The sequence below is a fragment of the Alexandromys fortis genome, unplaced genomic scaffold (genome assembly GCF_014885135.2).
Source record: "Alexandromys fortis isolate MF-2015 unplaced genomic scaffold, M_Fortis_MF-2015_v1.1 scaffold_21, whole genome shotgun sequence".
In the NCBI taxonomy this organism is placed as follows: Eukaryota; Metazoa; Chordata; class Mammalia; order Rodentia; family Cricetidae; genus Alexandromys; species Alexandromys fortis.
The window spans coordinates 6852921-6877585 of NW_026067905.1; the positions used below are offsets into that span (position 1 = coordinate 6852921).

Below are 24665 nucleotides of genomic sequence, written 5' to 3' on the forward strand. Positions count from 1 at the left end.
TGTTTCAGCCAGTCTGACTGGCCAGTGAGCCCCCAGTTCTACCAGAGTCCTCACTGCTGGAGTTACAGATACTCTGGCCATGTCTAACTAAGGTCCTAGGGGTTTGAACACAGATCTTTGTCTGTGTTCAGCAAACACTTTACCCACTGAGCTGTCTCCAAACCCTGTTAGTGTATTCTAATGACTTTTATGATATAGTTTAATTCTTATACTGTTCTATTACTAAGCCCATTTTTTCAGATGTGAAAATTGAAGACAGTTGTGATAAAACTATAGAGTTAATTTCAGCTGGACTAAGCTGTTCATCAGAGAAAAGTAAATTCTCAAAGATCATGTTATTGGAGATAGTAAATTAGTCACTAAGGCAGATAACTGTTGGAGACAGATTATTTATTTGGATGATACATCCCATCTAAACTGTTGTAAAGTTTGCTCGACCCCAAGCAGGTCCTAATTTTATTTATCTGAAAGATTTTGCTTTTATTTTTAATTATGTGTATTGTGTGTGTATACCCTGGGAAAGAGGTTGTACACAAGAGGGCAGTGTCCAAAGAGGCCAGAATTGAACACCCATAGCTATGGGTGGTTATAAACAACCTGACAGGGATGATGGGAACTAAACCCAGGTCCTCAGCAAGAGCAGCAGGCATTCTTAGCTGTTGAGCCATCTCTTTAGGTCATCGTTTTAAGAGGCATAATGTACTACTGCAGACAGACCCCAGACTCATGTTAATTCACTCTTGCTGCTGCCCAATACTCTGTGGAGGCGATAGTCTAATGGATGAATGTTTGCACTATGGATCCATTGACAGGATCTTGTATAGTTCTGCTTCTGGGAACAAGTTCAAAATCATTAAAATGATTCACTGAAATGTCTGCAACCAGAAATGAGCAGAGTAGCCGGGCTGTGGTACACACCTTTAATCCCAGCACTTGAGAGGCAGAGGCAGGCAGATCTCTGTGAGTTCAAGGCCAGCATTGTCTATAAGAGCTAGTTCCAGGACAGGCTCTGAAGCTACAGAGAAACCCAGGCTCAAAAAACCAAAAATAGAAAGAAAAGAAAAAAAAAAGAAATGAGCAGAGCAAGTTCAAAAACCAAGTCCTTTTAAAGGTCACTGTCCTGTCTTTGGAGGAAAGGTCACCCATTCTCTGAAGGCAAATGTCCATGAAGCAAACCTGCAAGAATTCGTGAAGATTTAATATAGTGAAGTTTAATTAGAGTTAACCATGTGCTTATTGATGTCGTTTGAGAGATGACCATAGAGTTGACCTCGTCATTGGTACTCCCTCCTCCCCCAGGATTTTCCCTCCTACCCCTTCTCATATGACCATTGGCATATAGAGCAGAAAGTGCACTGGCTAGGGGCAAATAAGGGAAGTGGCATCTCACAAGCCATGGCCTCCACCACCTTCCCAACACAGCTCTATGCCCAAAGAAAGTTCTTGAGCAACATTAGTTTGAACAACAAGGGCTTAGTGCTTCTTTTATTTTTAAGATTTACTTTATTTTTAATTCTGTGTACTAAGTTATCTGTGTGAGGTTCTATGTTGGTGAGTGCAGGTGCCCATGGAGGTCACAAGAGGGCATCCAGTCCCTAAGTTGGTGTTCCAGGTGTTTGTGAGCCACCTGGACCATAGGTAGCCCTTAAGTGACTTTTCCATCTTCCTTTCTTTCTGCAATTGTCACTGATGTAACTGCACAATTTGAGGCTTTGGAGGGACGAAGACTGACTTAATTTAAGCACCTAAACGTTGGGCCATGTGTTTTGCTAAGTGGGTTGTTTAATGGAAAAGTCATCATTGCTCGTAATGACAGGCACTCCACATCAATCTCTTCTGTGTCTTACACAGACCTGAGGCATGTAGAAGTCAGCTTCCTCAAGCTCACAGAGACCTGAGGCAAGGCTCCAATGATGTGACCACTTCTTCCAATGCCTGCAGTGGCTCTAGTTCCATCAGCCGGTGAGTGCAGACATGGAGTACTAACAAGGAAGTGAAGCTCTCTCCCAGATTTGATGACCTAATGTGTAACATCAATCAAGTGTGCAGGAGAAGCTGAAGGCCACGTTTTCAGCCTCCAGCTCTATTCGGATCGATGCTGGCTGGAGAGCCCCGTCAAGGGCAGTGACTCCAAATGAGTAAGAGTCAAGGAAAGGAATTGTCGATTTTCAAATCATACTTTCAGTTTTAATGCTGGTCAAGTAAATCATGAAAGACCAGACCAAGAATGTTTCTTTCATGCAGATGCCATGTCAATGACTAATGACTGGTACTTTCTGATCATGTGATCCTTTGGTACCTGCTCAAGATGGCATTCTCTCGTGGACCCTTTCTTCCAGAACTCACCTGTTATGAAGCTGATGGTGGAACTGTCACAACAGCTCAATTCTGGATCTCCCCACGTCACCATGGTTACCCGAAAGTTGTAGTACCACGCTGGCAATAGATTTGCTATTCTCTGGAAAAGGATGGGGGGAAATCAGGAGACAAACCACTAAGAGGAAAACAGTATTTATGGAGTTGATTTATATTCCATGGGTCACAATAAATATTACCGAACACTTTTTTGCTTTCTTTTTCTATGTCTTTAGAATTATTTTTGAAGTGAAATCAGCCGTAAATGAAATGAGATATATATAATTTAAAAAGATGATTCAAAGACGGATAAATATGGGTATTACTTCACCATTTCCAAGGTTATATTGCACATGTACAATGAAGTACCACTTATTTATAAATGTCTGCACACATTTATTTCCCTGCTTCTAGGAAAAGGTGCAGTATTCTAGCATGATGCTAAGCAGCAATTGTATGCATTATGTGTTGTGCGTAGGTAGCCTGCACTTTGCAAAATGAATCTGGTCTCAGAAAGAGCAGTAATTACCTAAGCTTTGAAAGCTGTTTCCAAGGGTTAGCAATATAGGTATTTAATGATCTGCACAAGCCAAGAGGAGTCAGAGCTAGAGACTGACAGTGTTGGTGCGGGTAAACGGTAGTTGTGTAATTCTCTCTCTCTTTCTTTCTTTCTTTCTTTCTCTCTCTCTCTCTCTCTCTCTCTCTCTCTCTCTCTCTCTCCTCTCTCTCTCTCTGTGTCTGTCTGTCTGTCTCCCTCTATCTCTTTCTTCCTTTCTTTCTCCCAAGACAATGCAGAATTGAAACCTAAGAGAAAAATAAAGCCACAGACTACCAACCAAACCACAAGTAAGAGTTGCCTGATACTTGCTTACACGAAATTCTAACACTTTCAAGAAGGTTCATGGTCATCCTTGGCTACGTGATGCTGTCTCAAAACCAACAACACAAAACAAAATTAAATTAAACTAAATAAAAATTTAACAACAGTTGAAAGAAAAACCTAGGGCCTTGAAAATTGCTTACTTGCCAAATGACCTAATTTACAGATGACTCTCTCTAACATACTTGTGACAGGCATGGGCATTTACACAAGAGTGCACCAGCGGGCTAAGGGAGGATTACCAGAGACGCTGTTAAAGAGACGGTCGCTGCTATTTCATAGTAGGTTGTCCACTCTGAGGTCATGGTGGTAGGGTTGAAATAAAACATTTCAACCACGTATTTTCTGAACACTCCCAAGTAAGGCCGGGTCCAGCTCAGTACTACTGCCGTGGGACCCAAGGCATAGAGCATTAAGTCCTTTATCCCCGTGGGAACTAAAAGAGAGAGGGACAGAGAAGAAAGAGAGAAAACCAGGAGGAACATTAGCATCTTCACAATGGCTTAAAAACTGAACAATCAGAACAGTCATTTTCTTAACACCATCCTGAAAAACCAGAGTAGATCTATTTACCTCTGACTTTCTCCCCTTTGTAGTAAACAGAAAGATGTCTTCCGAACATACAACTCTGCTTATTTGAAGTAGTTGGTCCTTCACATTAGCACGCACTGGAATTCGTTTATTTAATTCAATGAGCAATGGGTGTAGACTTTATGGATGGATTTACTATGCCCATAGGCTGCCCCGTAAGCCTTACTGTCGAGTATATTTGTGATCTCATTGTAAATCCACATTCTCGATCTCCGACAAAATTGCAGTTAAAAAACCATATCTTCTAAGAGTTACTCCTTTCTAAACAACACAGTAAACTCTTAGTGTACTTTCTATACTGTATTAGATGTTATAAAAGGTGGAGCCAGCTATGGCTAAAGTTTACGGAAAGGTGTCCATGGGTTATACATACACACAAATAACTAAAGTATCTATGACTTTTGGCTTCAGCTCCATGTGTGGGGAGGCATCCCGTGGAAATAAACTCCCATAAATACTGAAAAACCTGCAATCTGATGTAGGAATATTGAACACATCTCCAGGACTCTTCCATATGTATTGAATTCAGCCTGAAGACTGTGCCTTTTCAAACAGTCTGGTAAAGACAGGTCATTATTTCTGTGGCTAACAACTTACCAATGGCAAATGTCACAGGATCAGATGGTGGCCCAATCAGAGGGCCTTTTCTTAGGTACATCACAACCTGGTACTGGGCACCGGGAACCAGATTCTCAATAATAGGTTTGCTTGAGTTCACCTTAAATCAAACAATTCAAGAAGATTTATGTAGATCCCTAGATCTTTCAGGGTGTGACAGAAAAGCTGTACAAAGTGTTGTCAGAGTGTAACAGTTGACTTTGAAACCCAGGATCTTTAATTCATGCCCAGGAAGGCTTGATTTAAAATATTAGGCTGATTTATAGTTTCTGTGAATTCGGAAGGAGACCCAGGACATTCAGATTTCGTGAGTGGATTTAATATGCCCCATGGGCTCCACTCTATACATCACTGTCAACTGTAACCACGCACACCAGAGCCGCATCCTCCCAGAACCATAATCAAATCAGGAATACCATGAGGGCAGCCTGACATCCTAAATTGTAGTGTCAGCTGACGACATGCCAAGATCAGTGCGGAATTGTCTTTAGTCTCTCGTCACTTAGAAGCATAAAATATCTAATTATAGAGATGGAAATGACCTCAGAGATTACCTATTTAGATTTCTGATTTAATAGATAGAGAAATTTAGAAAGCCAGAGAATGGCCAAGGTCAGATTCACCACTGGGAGGAGAAGCCCAGTGCTGGGACTTCTAATCTGCACCCAGGGCAAGCCAAGGTACAGCTGCAAGCACTTTGCAAGTCTATTGTAACCTTATAAAATGATGTCATGGAGAGCGTGTCTCACTTCTCCATTTTTATAGGCTATGTGACCAGTGTGATACAGAGAGAAACAGTAGGAGCATACATCTGAACAAAGTGGATTTATTAAAGATGAATGTTGGTATGTACAGGATTGGTGTGAGTGGATTTAATGTGACTATGTATATGTTGTATACATGTGTGTATTTGTATGATGTATATGTGTGTGCCTGTGCACTCATGTTTGCATGTGTGGAGGCCAGAGGCTATTTTCAGGTGTCTTTGTCTGTCACTCTGCACATTTTTGAGACAGAGTCTCTGACAGAACCGGGTACTCACCATTGCCTAAACTGGCTGGCCAGTCTCTGCCTCCCCAGAACTGGAATTACAGGGTTCTGTTACCCTGTCTGGCTTTTTGCAATGGTTCTGAGGATCTACCTCTGGTTCTTACACTGTGTGTCAGGCACCTTACCCTAGGAGTCATCTCTCTAGTTCCAGCTTTGATGTTAGGACGTCTAACATTTATGGCAGCTTTACTTAGGGAGACAAACTAATTCTTTTCAGATTGTTTAAAATAAAATCTCAACTATGTTCTGTGTAAACACAATAATTTATTTATACTTTATTTAAAATTGTTGCCTTTGTGTCTTCATTATTATAATGTAGGTAATAACAGATCTTAGAGTTGCAGATGTTTAGACCAGCTTATAAAACACATTTACTCTCAGGATCAACTGTTTTGGCTTCTGAGCTACATAAGATGCAAAACTTCTGCAGGAATGAGCAAAATTGATGGCTAACAACTTGGTTTTCAGTTTATGTTGTGTTTTTAAAAGTCTCATTAAAAACTTAATGATAAACAATGCTAGTGTCCTGAATTTTAATGTTGTGTTTCAGAAGCTGGTTGTGTGTATTAGACGTATCACGATTTGATTAGAACACAACCTATTTTGACCCTCAAGTGGGTGCGGCACATTAGAGAAGATGATGCTGGAATCGTTGATTAGTACCCTCCCCTTCTTTGTCTATGTACAGCCTTTCATGGTAATAGCTGACCCATATTTAGATTTCTTTATCAGAACACTTATAGTCAAAGCTACTCAGCATGATTCTCATTAAAGAGACAAACTTGTGATCAGGGTGGGCATGGGCATGTGCTGGGCCTGGTGGCACACTGCAGAATCCTAACACTTTGGGAGGTAGAGTCAAGGAAGAGTAGGAGTTCAAGGCCAGCCTAAACTATGTAGTATGGTAGAGACCAGCATGAGCTATGTGAAACTCTGGTCTCAGGAAATAAAACAGAGAGTTCATGTTGTGTGTGGCAGGCAATACTGCTTTATTAAAATTAAATTTTATGTGACAAAAGTCATGCTCGCTCAGTGGATCCATTGTTCATCCTACACACGAGCACATGCAGTGGACATTGTGCTCCTGTTCAACAGGCCGCAGCATGTCACCTGCATTCTAGACTACCCTCTTGCATGTGCAGAATAATGTGCGTGGGGGGCGTTAGCGACATTGCTAGCGAGCTTTGTTTTTGCTATGACATCTGACACACGTGTAAATGCTCAGTTGACTCCTTAATCACTCCTGCTGCTATTTAGAGTATTTAGAGCAGCTTAAGATGCAAACGGTGTAGGCTGTCCCAGGGCGTGTTGTCACTCCCGGGCTGACGATGTTTGTAGGCAGTGCCTGTTTCTAACTCTTCATGGAACACCGGAGTCACAGTCACTTAAACACGCAGCCGGCACAAACCCACCCTAGGAAATGATGGCTTCTAGACAAAGTAACAACATGTGGGAAAAAGTCACATTGCTTTGTAAGAAGACAAAAGGACATAGTCATTGCAAACTACCTGTCTTTATAAAAAAAAAAAAATCAATTCACCCACCCCTTAGATTCCTAAATATCTGTTGAGGTCTAAGCCTATATTTACACCTTAATTCTCCTGTGCTATTTTTCTAATTAGTGAACTAGCCAATAAACCAATCAATATTGAATCAATGAATATAATATAAAATTAATATATTAATAAAAGTAATAAGACACTTAATATAATAACAAATATAATATACTGTTAATTCTTTCCACTTAATTCATACCTAGTCTATAATTCTTTTTTCCCTTGCTAGCTTTACCTTCAACCAGAATGACTCTACTACATTCAATACATCTCCCAAAAGGCCCTGACTCCGACTGTCCCTACTGAACTAACACACAACAAGAAGAACCCTGAGGAGAACAGTTGGAAGAAACACAACAAACAGTCTCTTAAGCGGTGGGTTGGATGAGATGAGCATGAAGGTTTTCCCAAGTCCGAGACGGTCCACCCTTGTGATGCTTTCTTCGTTAGCTCTTTGATGTGCATTTATTTCGGTCTGAAGGGCTTTTCTATTCAGAGCCCAGACAGCCACTCTGTCACTCTCCCTTGAACTGAGAGACATCCAGTGAAGCCTAGATAACAACAAAAGTTGGCCCATCTTTTCCCTTTTTAGTATCCTCCAGACACTATGTTAGCCATCAGCCCTGTTTTCCCTTACTAAAACTGTGTGCAGTAGGATCGATTTCTCTCAATCCCACAGGTGAAGAAGTATGTGAGAGACTTGGACAGAGGGCGCAACAGTTAAGGCTTTCTCTCTCTCTCTCTCTCTCTCTCTCTCTCTCTCTCTCTCTCTCTCTCTCTCTCCCTCTCAGAGGACCTTGGTTCAATTCCTAGCCCCACAAAACAGCTCACAACCACCTAGAACTCCAGCCGCAGGGGATCTGATGACCTCTTCTGGCCTTTGTAGGCACCAGGAATGCAAGTGATGCACAGACACACTTGCAGGTAAAACACCCTTACACATAACATTAAAGAGGTGGGGGATGGAGAGACAGAGACAGAGAGACTCAGAGCGCACTGCATGGGTAAGACCACTTGGGTTCTCAGACCTGGTAACTGTGAAGGTCAGGTCTGAAGCCCTCATTTATGCGGTGCCGTTGTCTGTGCTCTAGATTCTCACGTTGGCTGTCTCTGTACCCCGTCCCCACCCCATGAGGCAGCACAAACTGTCCACAGGACCACCAGCAGCTGTAAAGACAGAGCATTGTGGGGAGGGCCCTGCTTTGACATCAGTCAGCTTGGTGGCTCCCAGGAAGTCCCTTACATAGCCTGCCCCTTGGGCCCATCGTTTCTTTCTTCATACAGTTGAAAGGCTGATGTGTCTATTCCTCTCATCTGCTTTTGTTTCATTATTATGCACTTGTGCAAGCGGTCACACAGCGTTCATGGACCAAGGCAGATCCCATATAAGAATTAAGTTGTACGCATGTCTCCTGTGGCACTCATATCCCTATTCTGTCATTAGTGATGGCATGTTAAGTCTTTTGAGAAGATGCTCAGAGCACATTTATTTTGGGTAATTAACAAGATTTCTTATAGAATACAGAATAAACAGGGACTTTACAGTCAACATCTCTGTGAATGAGTAGCCCGAGAACGGTTGTAAAGAGGATGCGTATCCATGCAACTCATGAGAAGAATATGTACTTATGATCAAAACAAGTTGAAATCCTTGTAAGCACTCTACTGAAAAGGGAGATATAGGCTCTACATTTCACGGAATCAGGATTCAGGTCTAATTTGTTCCACCTCCAGCACTCCACACAGGGACCACTTAACATACAGAGTTTCTCAGACATCAGTAGAGTTGACAGGCAGAGGAGAGACAGCAGCAGAGTGTCTCAGGGAATGTCAGGATAACAGAGAAGCACAATCCTTCGCAGACTGTAATCACGATGATTAGACACAGCCTCGGCAACCCTAATCTGAAAATGCCAATCCGAAATGATCCAAAATCTGAACCGTTTGGAGCCAACATCGCAAACTTCACATCACAAATGTTTATGCCATGAACAAATTTATTAAGATATCACTTAAAACTGCCTTCAGATTATGTGTGGGGTTATATATGAAACACAAATGAATGTTTTGTTTATACTATCATAGCTCATTATAGATACACAAATATTCCAACTCCCACCATAGCTCCATGTCTGAAAGTCTTCTGAGACCAGGAATTTTGGATAAGGACTTGGGACCACTTTTATTTTAGAGCTATAGGTAAATGAACATTTTGTGTCCGGATTTACACGGCACAGAGGACCAGGTCTTTATGTTTGTACAGCAGATGCTCTGTCATCTACCCTGCTTCTCTTGAGACTAAAAGGATTAGCTAATTTATTTATTTATGCACGTATGCATGTCTGTGTGCATGCAATAGGTGTGCATGTTTTGACAGCATATATGCCTGCGCATGTGGCAGCTAGAAGAGGTTGTAGGAGCTCTCAGAGTGGGCATTACTGGTAGTTTCTGGATGCCTGGCTTATCATGTGGATTCTAGAATCTCAACGTGGACCCTCATGATTTTGCAGGCAGCACTCTGATGAGCCATCTTTCTAGCCCTGTTGAGACATTTTGAATTTAGTTTTCCCATCTGAAAATTATATGTAAGTGCGTATGTAGTGTGTGTGTGTGTGTGTGTGTGTGTGTGTTGGGGCCATGGATCATGGATACTGTAGGTGTAACACAATGATGATCCTCAGAAAGTCTTGTATTAGTTGAGAGGGCACCTGGAATGCTGGGCTCACACTCTTAAACATCGGCCTCCTTGCCCATCCATTATCCTTAAGGGCTTAATGTTGTATCTCGAGCGGACAGTGTGATGAGCCAGCTGGAGAGGGCTTTTCTGGATCACTGATAATTTATGGTGTCTATAAGAACCTTTCCTCTGGGCTCCCAGGGGAAAGATTCATAATCTGTTACATTAGAAGGGACAAGAAGGAAATGTACCTTGCACAGTGGAGTTCCAGGTCACTGTCCGTGAAGGAAATATGTTTTCCCACCAGTGTAAAGTCGGTTAAGTTGGGTATGTTTCGGGAAGGAAACTAATGAGCTGAAAAAGGAGCTGTGATTGCTTGCTAATCGGCTTAGCATATTTACTCCTTAATTTAATTGAGTCAAGGGGGTGGCTTCAGCCTCTAGGAAGGGCTTATCTCAGCATTCGAAAGCGTTTAGGTCTCCAAGGCCCGAGGTTCCCGAATCAATCATATCATTTTAAAACCTCTCACCCCTTGACTTTCACAGATGCCTAATTTCCCCAAGAGGAAGTCGCCACAGGAGTAGATGGCAACCCTTACCCCAAACCCAACCCCTCAAGGGAAGAAAACAAAAGCTAGATTTTAGATTACTAGCCTCGGACTCCCGCACCTACGGTGTCCACGTCTAGCCAATCACAAGGATACTAATTTGCATATCTTTTCCGCCTGGCTCAAGCCTCCCCGTGGCTGTTTAGGTCCCATTTGTCCGTCAAAACTGGGCTTTTTTTTTTTTTTTTTTTTTTTTTTTTGAGGGGGGGAGGTTGGTGAAAAGAAAATTGTTATAGTTTATAAACTTTTGCTTTTAAACTTGTTTTGTTGAGGCCTCCCTTTACTTTCAAAGATAAAACAGAAGTGGAACAATGCACCGGGCACCGAACCCCTCTAAGAGACTCAGCATTCTGCTTGGGGTCTCCTCCCTAAGGAAGGATTTCTTTAACCACTTTTGGTACTCCGTCCTCACCATTCACATTAGAATACGGCCAGACCCTCCTTTTGTGAACTCAGAGATCACCTATTGCTATCTTGAGATTCTGAGATAAGGCTCAGTCATTCTGTACTTATTTTTGGTTATTCTTTCTCTCCGTTGTGAACACACTGCTGGGCAAGGTCGGGATGCTTCGAATTGACCTCAGACTCCGGCATCTCTCTGAGCTCTGGACACACAATAATCACTCAGCAGAGGCTTTTGAATAGGCCATGGAGGTGATGGGAAGGTGACCTCTGACAAAAGTAAGAAGAGCAGAGGAACTGACCACCACGCCCACTCATTTCCTGGATCCTGAGGAAGGTCTTGCTAATCTGCATGGGGGAAGGGTCCATCTCGCATCACCACGGGTTGAGTTTCAAGGGGCCTCCATGATGTGTTTGTCCTAGCGTCCCTTACCTGGGTACAGTACTGCTTCTCTAGCCGCTGGCTCTCCTTCTGCTTCTGGCAGGTCAGGGACACCACAGACACGATGGTGCTGTTGTAATTCTCCTGCGAAGATGTCCACGACATCACTGCTGTGGTTGAGCTTAAGACGTGGACGCTCACCTGCTGGGGCTTCTCGGTCAGCTCCTCCATCCACTCTCCTGTGGGGCCTAGACATTGCAAATCACAGTAAAAGGGAGGTTGTATGCTGAGCTAGTGGAGACAGAAGATTCTAGATTTAATGGTCATTGTGTGTTCTGGGTAATAGTGTCAGCAGCAGCAATGATAAAAACAAGTTCGATTTCAGTTGTCAGGTACGTCTGAGAATATTCCGGTGAAATCTTCATCAGAGGGTGTGACACTGTGACACTTCATTAGTGTTTGTAATTCCTTCACTAGGAGGGTCTTTCTAGAAATAATTGCTTTGAGCTCCAAAGCAGCTACATAATCTTATGCAAACAAATGAAATGTAGCAAAGAAGCCAGAGACAGATTGTGGCTGCCTTAATGAAATGGGCAACAGCCTGGCGGGGTTCAAGAAGATGCCTAAGTCCTAGGTGATGTTTGAGAGTTGGCCAGGGGTTGTATTGTGACGTTCTCTGTGGAGGTACCATCTGGACCCTTTCAGCTGGCTCTGCCTATGCGCTCCCTCGTATCTATGATAAACATTCTCCTCCACCACACCTGGGAGTAGTCATGCCCACCTTTCCTGTCTTTCCTTCATTCAGTTTGCAAAGTGGCATGTAAGGAGCAGGCGGCTCCACTAAAGAGAATGGGGCAGACTCCCGTAAGTGGTGTGAGCCAAGTCATACTGTGAAAGTGATGTGAAGACAGAGAGATGAGCCCTTTACAATCAGGCTCTATTTCAAATGCTTCCCATTCTAGTTCGTTAATACTTATCCCAAATCAGGGAGAAAAGTACGGGTCTTAAATCTCAAGTTTAAATTAAGAAACTGCAGTGGGTAGGGTTTCTTTTTTAAAAATTCACGATTTACAAATGTGATGTCAGACTTTATAAATACATGTTTTTAGGGTCTGGGAGAGTTGGATTTGAACAAAACATTTTATATACACACACATGAAATTCTCAAACAGTGCATTTTAAAACTCTGTGTTTTTAACCATGCATATGGCTCCCTGGATGGAGAGCCATGAGCCCATGGAAAGTGTTGACCCAAGGTTCTTGTTTTCTCATTGTCATTGGTACAGTTTTCTCCAAGTGGGTCAGTGACTCTGAAACTGGGTTACAGTGTGTGCAAATAGACCATGTGGAACAGCAGAAAAGAAGAGCTCCTTGGTGGACGAGGGGTGCTGTTCAGTTGGTGGACTGTTTGCCTAGACATCACAAAGCCCTGGGTTTGATACATTCTTAGGGTTTCTCTGGCTACAAGAAAACACCATGACCAAAAAGCAGGTTGGAAAAGGAAGGGATGTTGGGTTTTGTTTTCTTACATTTCCTGATCATAGTCCATCACTGGAGGAAGTTGGGACAGGAACTCAGACAGGACAGGATCCTAGAGGCAGGAGCTGATGCAAAAGCCATGGAGGAATGCTGCTTACTGGCTTGCTTCCCCTGGCTTGCACAGCCTGCTTTCTTCCAGAATCCAGGACTAGCCCAAAGATGGCACCATCCCCTATGGGCTGGGCCCTCCCTCATTGATCACTAATTGAGAAAATGCCTTACAGCTGGATCTCATGGAGGAATTTTCTCAACTGAGGTTCCTTCTTCTATGATAACTCTAGCTTATGTCAAGTTGACACACAAAACCAGCCATTCCAGAGACTCAGCATCCCATAAACCGGGTGTGATGTTGTATACCTGTAATCCCAGCACATGGAAGGCAAAGGCAAGAGGACCAGGTCTTCAAGATTCTCTCCAGCTGCATAGTGGGTTTGAGGTTCACCTGAGTTAGGGGCATGAGACTCTTCTCAAAAACTAAATACATGCATAGATACATATGAATAAAAAAATAAGAGATACAATGCCTTAACTTAGTAATAAGGAAACTGGATTTCAGAGATTCAGATACTCTGCCCAATGTCGTGAAGACAGTGAGTGTTTGGATCTGGCAGTGACCCTAAGGTAAGGGACACTGCCAGTGCCATGGAAAATGGCATCATCAGTGAACCTTCCATTCCAGTCTTGGTCTTGACACATGTGAAAGTCACAGATTTGCTTTTTCATGTAAAATATAAGAACAACAGATGTGTTCCTCCAAGCCAGGCATGGTGGAGCAAACTTCTGAATCCTAGCTATCTGGAAGGCCAGGCAGATGAGTGGTAAGATCAAGGGCCATCTGAACTTCATTAAGACTCCAAAGCCAACCTAATTGGCTGAGTGAGACCTGTTTTAAAATACAAATATAGCGAGGAATTGAGGATGCAGCATGGTGGTAGTGCTTGTCAATCATAGACAAGGCTCTGAGCTCAAAACACTAGCACTGAAAACAAGCACGCTCTTGATAAGACCAGAGCGGGCTGATGTAAGGATGTGTGCCAATATTCTCATGTTTGGGAAAGGCTTCAGTTCTACACATTTGAGTCATGATTTAGTAACATGTATGGTGAAGGACAATGGTCTATATTCTGTCAATTATATTTTAAGTAAATGCTGATTGGCCAGTAGCCAGGCAGGAAGTATAGGTGGGACAATCAGACAGGAAGTAGAGGAGGGCAACAAGAACAAGAGAATTCTGGGAAAAGGAAAACTAGTCTGCAGTTCTGTCCCAGCCACAAGAGAAACAAGATGTGACTGCCCCTCCGAATAAGGTACCGAGCCACATGGCTAACATAGACAATAATAATGGGCTAATATAAGTTATAAGAGTTAATAAGAAGTCTGAGCTACTAGGCCTATCAGTTTATAACTAATGTAGACCTCTGTGTGATTTCTTGGGGACTTAACAATTGTGGGAACACATGTATATATTTCTTGATGTTATTAATCCCATCAGCATGGACTAAAAACACTATTTAGTTTGTACTTACTCACCTACCCAGTAAGTATAAGTATTTGTATCTAGAGTCTGATACATTGTTTTAAACCAAAGGAGCATGTACACTGTGCTTTGCATCTATGCACTTAAATAGACTGTTTCAAGCACTTAAAATATCCTTTCATTGGCAAAGAAAAGTTTTTCATACAAATATTAAAAGCAATCTCTTTGCAATAATCATGTGTATAAACAACTCTGATGTATTCACAGCGGCTCTAAGGTTCTTCTTAAGAAGTTATCTGAAGGCCAGAGAGGTGGCTCAGAAGCAAAGTCACTTTTGGGGAAGTCCAACAGCCTGAGTTTCATCCTTGGTCCTATGTGGTACAAGGAGAGAACTGATTTCCTTGAGCTCTCCTCTGATTCCACAAGTGTGTTGTGAGATGTATGTATGCTTCCACAGACACACAGAATGAGCAAAGCATTGAAGGGAGGGGAGTGGAGAAAAATAGCACAATAAAAACAATAAGAAATTAAAAAAGAATATATGACCAAAAAATCTAGACAAATCTCCCATATCAAATTCTATGCTTTGTGTTCTGTGCTGTGGAACCCACCAGAGGTGCTAAGAAAAGAAAGGCCAACGTGGCTGCCACCACGCACTGAGTTTTCATGGCCATCATCAGCACTTGCTGCACCATTGAGCAAGGTGACCTCCCGGTTAGCAAAAAGTTTTCAGACTCGAGAGAAGACTGAAGGCTCGTCTTGGTGCTCTGTCACGGGTGATCTCATATAGAAACATCTCTTATATCTAACACACACCCCAGGTGATTCCCAATGTTCTTTGTCCCTTTGAAGACCCTAGAGGCCTCACTGTGGTTCTGTGCTTTGTTCCTTAGGTGTAAATGCTGTGTGGGAAGGTTTTTAGTGTGTTTAAGCTGCGAAGTGAGCTGAGCTCCTGCCTCTGACTACCTACCCTTTGAAGGTTATTTCAGGCAAAGTAGTATTTGGGCCCTTTGGGGAGAGGACAGAAGTTATACAGGCTATTGCCTTAGGAAAGCTACCTTTGTTTAATATGTTTTCTGACTTTGGTTTTTGTTAATGTAAAGGCACACTTAGTGTCCGGTTAGCTAAGTAACTTATTTTCAGCCTGCGGGCTTCCAGTGACCAGAGTTTATCTAAAGAGTTTCTGTAGCTCAGAGAGCCCCACTTTTGCTCTGTTGTCAAAGCTCACAGGATACTCAGAAGCCTTCCCTTATCTCAGTATTGGGCCTTGAGGACTCCCTGTCTTCTCCTGCCGACTGTGTGAGACCTGGAAGGCTTGAATCAGCTGGAATTTTTGAGTTCTGCACACATCCAGCACTCTAACCCGATTTCTCCCCCACATAATCCTATAAAGCTAAATTTCATTACGGCCTCAAACAAAAGTGATATTTCCGAAACTGGGTGTGCACATCCTTGGAGACATGGTTATAGCTGGTGTGGAAGGCTGGCTTAATAAATGTTCAATTATCATAACAGTGACAAAAAAAATCCTGTGGTTAACTCCTGAGGCAGATTTGCTATTAAACATACATGTACTTCTTTTCCTGCACACCCTCTCCTGAACTGGAGGTACCCCAGCATTCCTGGGGCTGGTGGATAATTGACACCCAGGCATCACTGACCTCAGCAGTTCCGTGGTTCCAGCTTCCCTGTAAGTGCAGGATCGTCCCTTGGCTACTTACTGATATAAAAGCTGAGCGACTTCGCTGACTGGCTTTTCCGAGGCTCGCAGACTCCTGAGGAACTAAAGGTTGTCACCGAAAGTTTGTATTTCCCAGGCTCCTTCAGTTCTGCAACAAACTCATGGGCTTCTTCATCCACTGTCAAATAGTCAGTAAAGTTCTCTAGATCAAATGCAAAACACACACACACAAAGCCAAAGTTAGAACACACATGAATTGACACCTGGCAGGGCCCAGGATACAGGTAAACTGGTTAGGCTTGTAAAGTGTATTATTGCATTTCTTTCTTTTTTCCAAATTCAACCATACCTCTAAGATGAAGGTGTTGTAAAGAGAAAGGTTAACTCAAGTTCAAATTGTATTCATAATACTTTAAAATGTCAAACCTAAAATATAGTGTTGCAATCCATCAAACGGCTGTGTGGCATTCACTCACACACCCCTAACACAATCGTGTACACAAGAGAAATGGGCTTTGAGGGAAAGACAGAGTTTGCTGCCCTCCCTGTATGATTTAGGAAAAGGCAATACATAATTAGTTCTCACTAAATACCTCACTAAGTTTCTGCAGCATTGAATGTCTTTTAAATATTGGGTTACTTCTGGTTCAAAGACACGCCAGGTTCCCCCTCCATCTATCTGCTCCAGCACTGTGGATGGTAATATTTCTTCTAAGCTGCCTCTGTGTCTGCCTCCTGCAGTTTATAATTTTGGTTGAAGCTGTTACTATTATTTGGCAACAACGGTCTCCAAAAAGAGCACTGTACAGTCAGATAAATGCATGATTTAACTGAACTTTCTTGAAAATAGGATGTAAAAAAGTGTTTTGAGTTACAAAATACTGTGTTCCATAGAGTAAACTGAGAAACAAACAAAAAACAAAAGATGAAAGGAACTTTAAGAACAAATAGGCAGCTGGGGGTGGTGTCGCACGCCTTTAATCCCAGTACTAGGGAGACAGAGGCAGGTCGATATCAGTGAGTTCAAGGCCCACTTGGTCTATAAGAGCTAGTTCCAGGAGAGGCTCCAAAACTAAAACTACAGAGAAACCCTGTCTCAAAAAAGAAAAAAAGAAAAAAGAACAAATAGACAACTCAAACAGGAAATACCTATAGTGACCAACAGTTTCAATTTCTCGCAATATTAGGGTGTTGCTGATTACTATTGTCTAGAATAGAGAATGAAGAGTTATTTTGTCTCATTTTGCTAAATAAAAGTCAACCAGCTTTCACAATAAGGCAACATGATTCTAAAGTCCCTCCGTAAAATAAAGGCTGCCATCTTAGCTCCCAACTTGGATGACTGGGCAACTAAAACAGAAATGGCATGAGCTCTTGCTAAGCCCTAGCAAGCAGTAAACAACACACAAAATCAACAGTGGAGCTAGGCTATGGCTCTGCTTTTATACATTTATATAATATATACTATAATATGATATAATACAATGTATGAGTCTGGTGAGTGTGGCGGCACACACCTGTAATCATAGCACTTAAGAGGTGAAGGCGAGAAGGCCAGAGCCCAAGATAATCCTCAGCTACACGTCAACCAAGGCTATACAAGGCCCTGTCTCAAAAAATAGCACACACACACATGTGTGTGCAAACACACAGACTTACAGGCACACATATAAACTCTCCTTTCTCTCTTGCACGCACAAGCACACACACGCATGCACGCATGCATGAGCACACACATGTGCACACAAGCACACAGACTTACAGGCACACATATAAACTCTCTCTCCCTCTCTCTTTATCTTTTGCACACACACACACACACACACGCACACACACATAGTTTCAAACGATGGATGAAATCAAAGCAGTGTATCCACTATGGTGGGGATACGATCATCTCCTGCCTATTTTCCATTTACTATGAACTCGATAGGGCAAATTTGACCACATCCATCGTCCTCAGGCTGGCCACGGAGCACAGACATCTGGAAGTAATCACTTTGTAGAGTGACTCTTCACTGCAGCCTCAACTACGCACATAAGTAAACAACATTTCTTAAGGGTAGGCTGTATTATGTTTGGTGGTCCTGTTTCTAGTTCAAAGTATAAGGTCTTCTTTCGTTGCCTGGAGTATGTGAAATGCTGGCCAGAGAAATGTGTAAAGTTTGCAATGGCTGTAACTTGAAAATCACCCAGATATTAAAATTCTGATTTTAATCTGTGTATTTTGGTTTTCTGCTTTCAGGCCATACACAACAGTTAATCAAAGTCCCTCTTTGACCTCGTGTCCCTCTCCCTCCCTGAGTTCAGGTCTCAAAATCACTTCAGTCGCCTTCCCTTGGTGCCATTTACGTCCTCCAACTCCCGCGGCCTCACCTTCCCTCTCTATGAGGATATTGAACCCATCGAAGGCTGTGGGCGGTTTGGGCGGTAACCAGCTCAGCGTCATCTGCACCGGGAAGGCAGAGGAAGGGTCAGACGTGGGCTTCTCTGTAGGGCCGAGGGTGGTGTCGCTATCATAGTCCACGGGCAGCACGCTGACAAAGTCCTCCTCGTTCTCGGGGGTCGCGGACGCGCTGTCCCACCAGTAGGGCTGAGATGTGCTTTCATAGTCGGTGCCGTTCAGGTCAGGCCAACCGGAAGACACATTGCTGGGGGGAGTCTCCGGAGTCTCTTCCGGGAAATGGAAGAGTCTCTCCCTTCCGATTGTATCCTGCCGTTTGAGGAATGAGTCATCGGGGAAGCTCCCACTTGGCTCTTCCCAGTTCTTGTTCAAGTTGACAAAGCGAACGGAGATATTTCGCGGAGGATATGGAGCTGTGGAAGAGAGTTTTCACTTTCAAGTAGCTTATTAACTGTGAACTGAATATTCATTTACTCTTGAGTCCAGCATGCAGACTTATCAAGTACAGTTTAACTATTATACAGAAAAAAATTAAAAACTTTTATGGTGTGTGTGTGTGTGTGTGTGTGTGTGTGTACCCATATGCCACATATGGAGACCAGAGGATAATTTCAAAAAGCTGGATCTGTTCTTCTTTCATGTGGGTCTGGGAGACTGACCTCAGATGGCTAGGCTGCATCTCTGGACAGCCACAGAGAAAGTGTTATGAATAAGTGTTTTGTGGTTTTTAAGCAAATCGTATATAAACTTCTAACAATTTGATATATATATATATATATATATATTTCTATCTCTCAGCATCTCACTTGTCATGTTGCAATTGTATTAACTTGTGAGACTGTACATGTTGATGTAGTAATTGGACTTCTTCTCAAGCAAAGCTATGCAAAACAACCTGACTTTAAGAAAACATGTGTTTCTGTCCCTGGGTATCTTATATGCTTTGCTTTTAGCTATCAGGATACACATTCCCATCTCTGAAATGAACCATATGAGCACGCAGGGAACTATGGGTTATGGAAACATGTTTGCTCTACAGATGGCAAGTCATAAAGACAACGGGTACATGCTCTGCCCACAACAGTTTCTAACCACCTATCAAATGGCCCCTGCAATGCCCTCTCCATGGACATCTGGGCGAAGACTCATCCCCCTCCTCCATAGCTCTGCTGTGCCACTGATTTCGTTCTGCCCCACTGCCCTTTGTGTCAGAGGACATCCTTTCTGAGGACAGATTGCCTGTCTCATTGGTCTCTACTTTTTCATCTGTTTTAGAATGAGGACCATGTCCAGATGAAAAAGAGTGGTCATCGATGTGTCTTTATCGGAACAGAATATGAAAAGTGAAATTGGCCAGTGTCAGTTTAAGAGGAATTACTTGTTAAGATCTTTCTGTCTTGATAAAATGAACTGGGAATCCTGACACAGAATTTCAGACAGAAAGTGGCCTGGGTGGTCTGTCCTGATGAATCCCATTCTCATGAGAATGGCTCTCCAGCATTACTGAACACACCAGGTACTCTCAATATTGGTTAAACGATGATACTTGGTAGTATGTGTGTAGTTTATGCGTCTATTCCTCTAGCCATCAATTCATACCATAGTTTTTCTGCAGTATTTTTAGTGGCTTAAGAATTTCATACAGGTGTGCAGTGCATTTTGATTATATCCACCCCACTCCTTGCCTCCAACTTGTCCACCTCCACTCCTTGTCTCCAAGTCTTCTCACGGTCCATAAGGGTTTTTCTTATTTACTGATGCTGCTAAGGTCAGTACTGAAAGCTTTAGGCATGACTGAGTCCTAATATTTCCTTTCATTAATCAATTATCTGTACTAAGATGTTTACCATCTGCTTTTATTCAACATGGACACTGGTCAAGGTTATAGAGTAAGCAAAACCTACTAGATCCAGTTAAGTAACTTGGTTATAACTTTTAAGACTATCATCTGTAATTTTATTTAAAAACATAAAAGCTAAGCTTTCATTGATTTACTTCAGATTTTTTTCTTGAATATTTTGCTTAGATATCTTTAATATGGATACAAATTTTCTTTTTGTTATAAAAATAAATTCTTAGTGTTGTGACAAAATATTTCTTAGAAATATTGTGAATTTTTTTCTTAAAAACATTAAAAATAAACACACAGCAGCGCCTATTTTCCTGAGCTATTTTCTCACGAGGTTCGATTCCTCCAAAGACTTACCCGTTCTGTGTTGCTTGGGTTCATGGCCCACACCGCTGTACTCTACCAGAGTACTTTTGTTAAACGTTGCCTCAGATACCAACTGAAAGGTTATGTTGCTGTAGCATATTCCTGGTAGCCAGTGGTTAAATACTGTTTTCCCCTTAAAGAAGTCTGCGAAGGGAAAGACCAGTTACTTTAAAATCAGGAGCTTCCTAATGTCACATACTTGGAGAAAGTCCCAGTTAAATTTAAATATCTACAAAATGACTTTTCCTTCAATGCCTGGCACAGTCAGTAAAAATGAGCTGGGAGGCTGAGATGAAAAACTAAGCCTGTGCCCCAATCCTGAAAAGTCTTTGTTTTCAAACTGTCAGCATTCCTAATACGATTTGACACAACTAAAATTATTTTTTTATCTTCTGAATGTTCTGTGTATACAGGAATTATGGAGATTAGGTTTATATTAGCTCTCTATTAATAGAAAAATAAGTGAGTTAGCATTTTATGACAAAAGAAACAGCAAGTGTACAGGAAGGTTTTTCTCCTGTAGAAAGCATCTTATGTAGAACGTTCATTGGTTTACCTGAAGAGTGGTCACACAGGAACCCAAAATACCACCTTTTGCTTTTGAGAATAATCTTGGACCCTCTCCAATGGAAGTGGGAGAAAGTTGCCCACTTGCTAGGAAGGCAAGAGCTGCCCCTCCCAGAAGGAAGTGCTGTGGGTGTGGTTGTCTCTAAATGGTCTTGACTTTGTGTCCTGGAGCAGACATACTGCCTTTGGCAAGAATAACACAATTCAAGCCAAAGTGAGAATTTCTCATTTTGTATTTATGACTTCCAATTCTCAGCAAATGAGCTGAATATGCTAAGACCCCCTCACAACAAGGTTTTTCTTGAATCAATAACTTTTTCTTAATGGCTCATTTGTCAGTCAAGTAGTGAATTACACAGACTCCTTAGAGTAAGCAAGATCTCTAGAAAAAGTCTGAAGAAAGTTAATAGCCTTCGTTTCTACAGCCTCCTCTTGCCTCTTACCTTTGTAGAGCATTGTCCTGAAGTCCCTCCCTTCCCAGTAGCTGATGTTTACTCTGCTGAACACGTTGTATTTTTCCGGATAATGAATTTCAAACAGTACTCGTGTTTCAGGAGAAGGTTTGTAGTCATATATGGAGACACTGGTTACAGGCAAAGGTTCTACAGGGGGAAAGAGGTGACAGAGAGAGGGGTGGAGCCATCATCAGTCCATGAGTACACTGTTGCTCTGATGTAATCTCACTCCCACTTTTGCAATTGCCCTTCCTCCACGAAGACCTCCTCTAAGCCTTAGCAGTGATTAACAATGCACGCTTTGGATGATCTTTTCTGCTTTTCAAACAGCTCTCAAACTCCTCGGCTTTCAGTTTCTCACTTGTAACAGCTTTGAAGGTTAGGAAGTACAAATATCAATGTCTCAATTCGCTAGACAAACATAATGCAAACCTGGAGTTTATAATGCTTGTCATATGCAATTTAATAGGTTTTGTGGCAGCATCTGTCTGTATTAGCAAATTCTTCATTCATTTTCCTTGTGCCAACAAAATTAGATATCAGTAATAGACAGGTAACAAAAAGTAATTTTGGCTGTAGGCAATGATAAATATTTATGGGATCATTTATTTCTTTGTGTGAATTTTGCAATTTTTCTGTTATGAATAAGAGTGCAAACCACTCAGTGTTATGCATATGATCATTTATATCATGTATATTAAGCCTCTCTCTCTACAGAAGCTCAAGGATATTCTTAATTTGCTTGGTTTTGATTTATCATGAAACATTAGAAGTACATGCTCTAAAAAGCCCATGATTGTTTTTCATATGTCCTATGCACCCCATTCTTACATAAACAGTTTCTCCACCCTTCCAAAAAAAGTGAAATAGATACGTTTTATTTGAACAATTTTGTAATAAAATATTATAAGGGCTAAAGAGGCATCTGAGTGCATACTGGACCTGATTTCGATTCCAAGTACCCAGGGAAGTAGACAGAGTCCCACCCCTAACAAGAAGCTACTTGCAAATGATACTTGCTGGCAAAAGGGAACTCAGTTTTCTCCAATGATGTACAACTGGGTATATCATTCATACTTAGGCAGGCCCCATACAAAGAAATAATTGGCCAACTGAAAACATCTGTTGGTTTTGTTTTTATCATATATTTTGATATTTTTGTTCTATTGTTTTATTTTTATTTGTTTTGATTTTTTAGAAAGAAAGATAAAATATGTAAGTATGAGTGGGTAGTGAGATGGGAAGGATGTGGACAAAAGGGGAAAAACTGATCAAAATATATTGTCTGAAAAATATCTTAAATGAAAACATCAGCAAAGCAAACTTTTAATTTAGTCTAAATAATTATGTTTTTATTTCAAAAGATTTCAATTCCATTATATATATTCTATGTGCTTCATTTGTGCCATCTTTTGTTTGGTTGTTGCTGGAAAATTAGTTTTATTCTGATCTTTATGTCTATGAACATTGCGAATATACTGTATAAATAGCTATTTTAAATAGACTCTGACCTATTGTTTGTTTTGACAACTGTCACTGTGAGTGTAGGTTTCTCAATGTGACTTGAAGCATGGGCTCTAAGCTAATTGCTCATTTTTCCACTTTTAATACAGTTCAGTCATTGTCCTTTTTCAACAGCCATGGCCCATCGCTCATTCTGGGAACCTTCATATTGTAGATGCTATGGTGCTGTTGCAGACTTTTACCAAGTCCTATGGTCAGGCTTTGTCTTGGCGCTGAGATTGTCTATGTGCCCTTTTCTAAGTGGAAAGTCCAACTGTGCCTGGTGTAGCATGGCACATGTTGATTCTTTTGCTAACTGGAGTCCAAACCCAGGATTACCCTTTGTATACCTGGAGTTCAGCAAGGTCCCTTCATACTACACTAGAGTTTTAGTTTCTTTTATGACTTGGAGACAAGTGTGCCCTTGAACTTGGGCCTATGCCTCTCACTTCCCTTTGCTTTTATGGAAAGAGAAAATATAGATGACTGAGCAAGACTTTTCTGTCCTCTTTTAACTAGCAATCCCTGTATTAATTGATCTTTGTTTTGCTTTTAATAAATAATAAAAATATGACACATAATAAGGCCTTCTTTTTGTCTAATTACATGTTTTACATAATCTTTTTTGAATTCTTTGTTTAATTTTTTATTTTTTGAAAAGAAAACAAACTGTCTGTCTTCATTTTACATACCAATTCCAGTTCCCACTCCCTCCCCTCCTCTCATTCCTTCTACCTACTCCCACCCTACCTTCCTCCATTCCTCAGAAAGGATAAGACATATTGCTTTGGGGAAGGTCCAAGGCCCTCCCTACGATATCTAGACTGAGCCAGGTATCCATCCAAAGTGAATAGTTCCCAAACATCCAGTACAAGCAGTAGGGATAAATCCTGATGCCACTGCCAGTGGACCCACAGTCTGCCTCAGCCATACAACTGTCACCCACATTCAGAGGGGCTAAGAGAAAGTGGGAAGTAGCCTTCAAGGCATGGGCACAGGAGACCACTTCCTAAATATAACACCAGTAGCACAGACACTGAGAGGAACAATAAATACATCTGACCTCCTGAAACTGAGAAGTTTCTGTAAAGCAGAGAATACAGTCAATAAAGCAAAAAGACAGCCTACTGGATAGGAAAAGATCTTCACCAACCCCACATCAGACAGAGGACTGATCCCAAAATACATAAAGAACTCAAAAAATTAGACATCAAAATTTCAAATGATTCAATTAAAAACTTGGCTACAGAACTAAACAGAATTCTCAAAAGAAAAATCTTAAATGGCCAAAAGACACCTAAGGAAATGTTCAACATCCTTAGCCATCAGGGAATACAAATCAAAACAACTCTGAGATACCATCTTACACCTGACAGAATGGTTACCACACCCACTGCCCAGTGCCATCAGGCTCTGTTGCTGTGTCTAGTTGGTGAAAATCTGAAACGTCTGCATGTGGTTACCAGACGGGACATGAACAAAGGGCAAGAAGCCCAGGTAGCCCATGCTTGATAGCAACAGCAGACACTAGAGGCACATCTGCTTGAGATGGCCTCGCTTTGCCTGATTAAAATCTCAGGAAGGGTCCAGCTGTCGGTGGGAGAGACCTAAGCATTCATCCCTCCTGGTGCAGTTCTTTTGAGGAAGAAAGAAGCTATGATAATCTGTCCTTTCTGATAGTAGATGTGGGGGGAAAGACTGATCCT

The 24665-nt window shown here is 41.8% G+C and overlaps 1 protein-coding gene and 1 long non-coding RNA gene across 2 annotated transcripts in view; one reads left to right on the forward strand and one right to left on the reverse strand.

Annotated features, from left to right (window-relative positions):
* Ptpro (protein tyrosine phosphatase receptor type O) overlaps positions 1–21593 on the reverse strand; it is a 91464-nt gene extending 69871 nt beyond the window's left edge. Inside the window, exons 1-8 of the mRNA XM_050135192.1 lie at positions 21445–21593; positions 20426–20578; positions 18192–18632; positions 15856–16017; positions 11170–11366; positions 4424–4544; positions 3478–3671; positions 2347–2458 (exon numbers count right to left, since the gene is read on the reverse strand). Coding sequence (XP_049991149.1) covers positions 2347–2458; positions 3478–3671; positions 4424–4544; positions 11170–11366; positions 15856–16017; positions 18192–18632; positions 20426–20578; positions 21445–21457 — 1393 coding nt within the window. The 5' untranslated portion in view covers positions 21458–21593. The remainder of the gene's footprint in view (positions 1–2346; positions 2459–3477; positions 3672–4423; positions 4545–11169; positions 11367–15855; positions 16018–18191; positions 18633–20425; positions 20579–21444) is intronic.
* LOC126497291 (uncharacterized) overlaps positions 1–24665 on the forward strand; it is a 421870-nt gene that overhangs the window by 246005 nt on the left and 151200 nt on the right. The gene's annotated exons all lie outside the window — the stretch shown is intronic.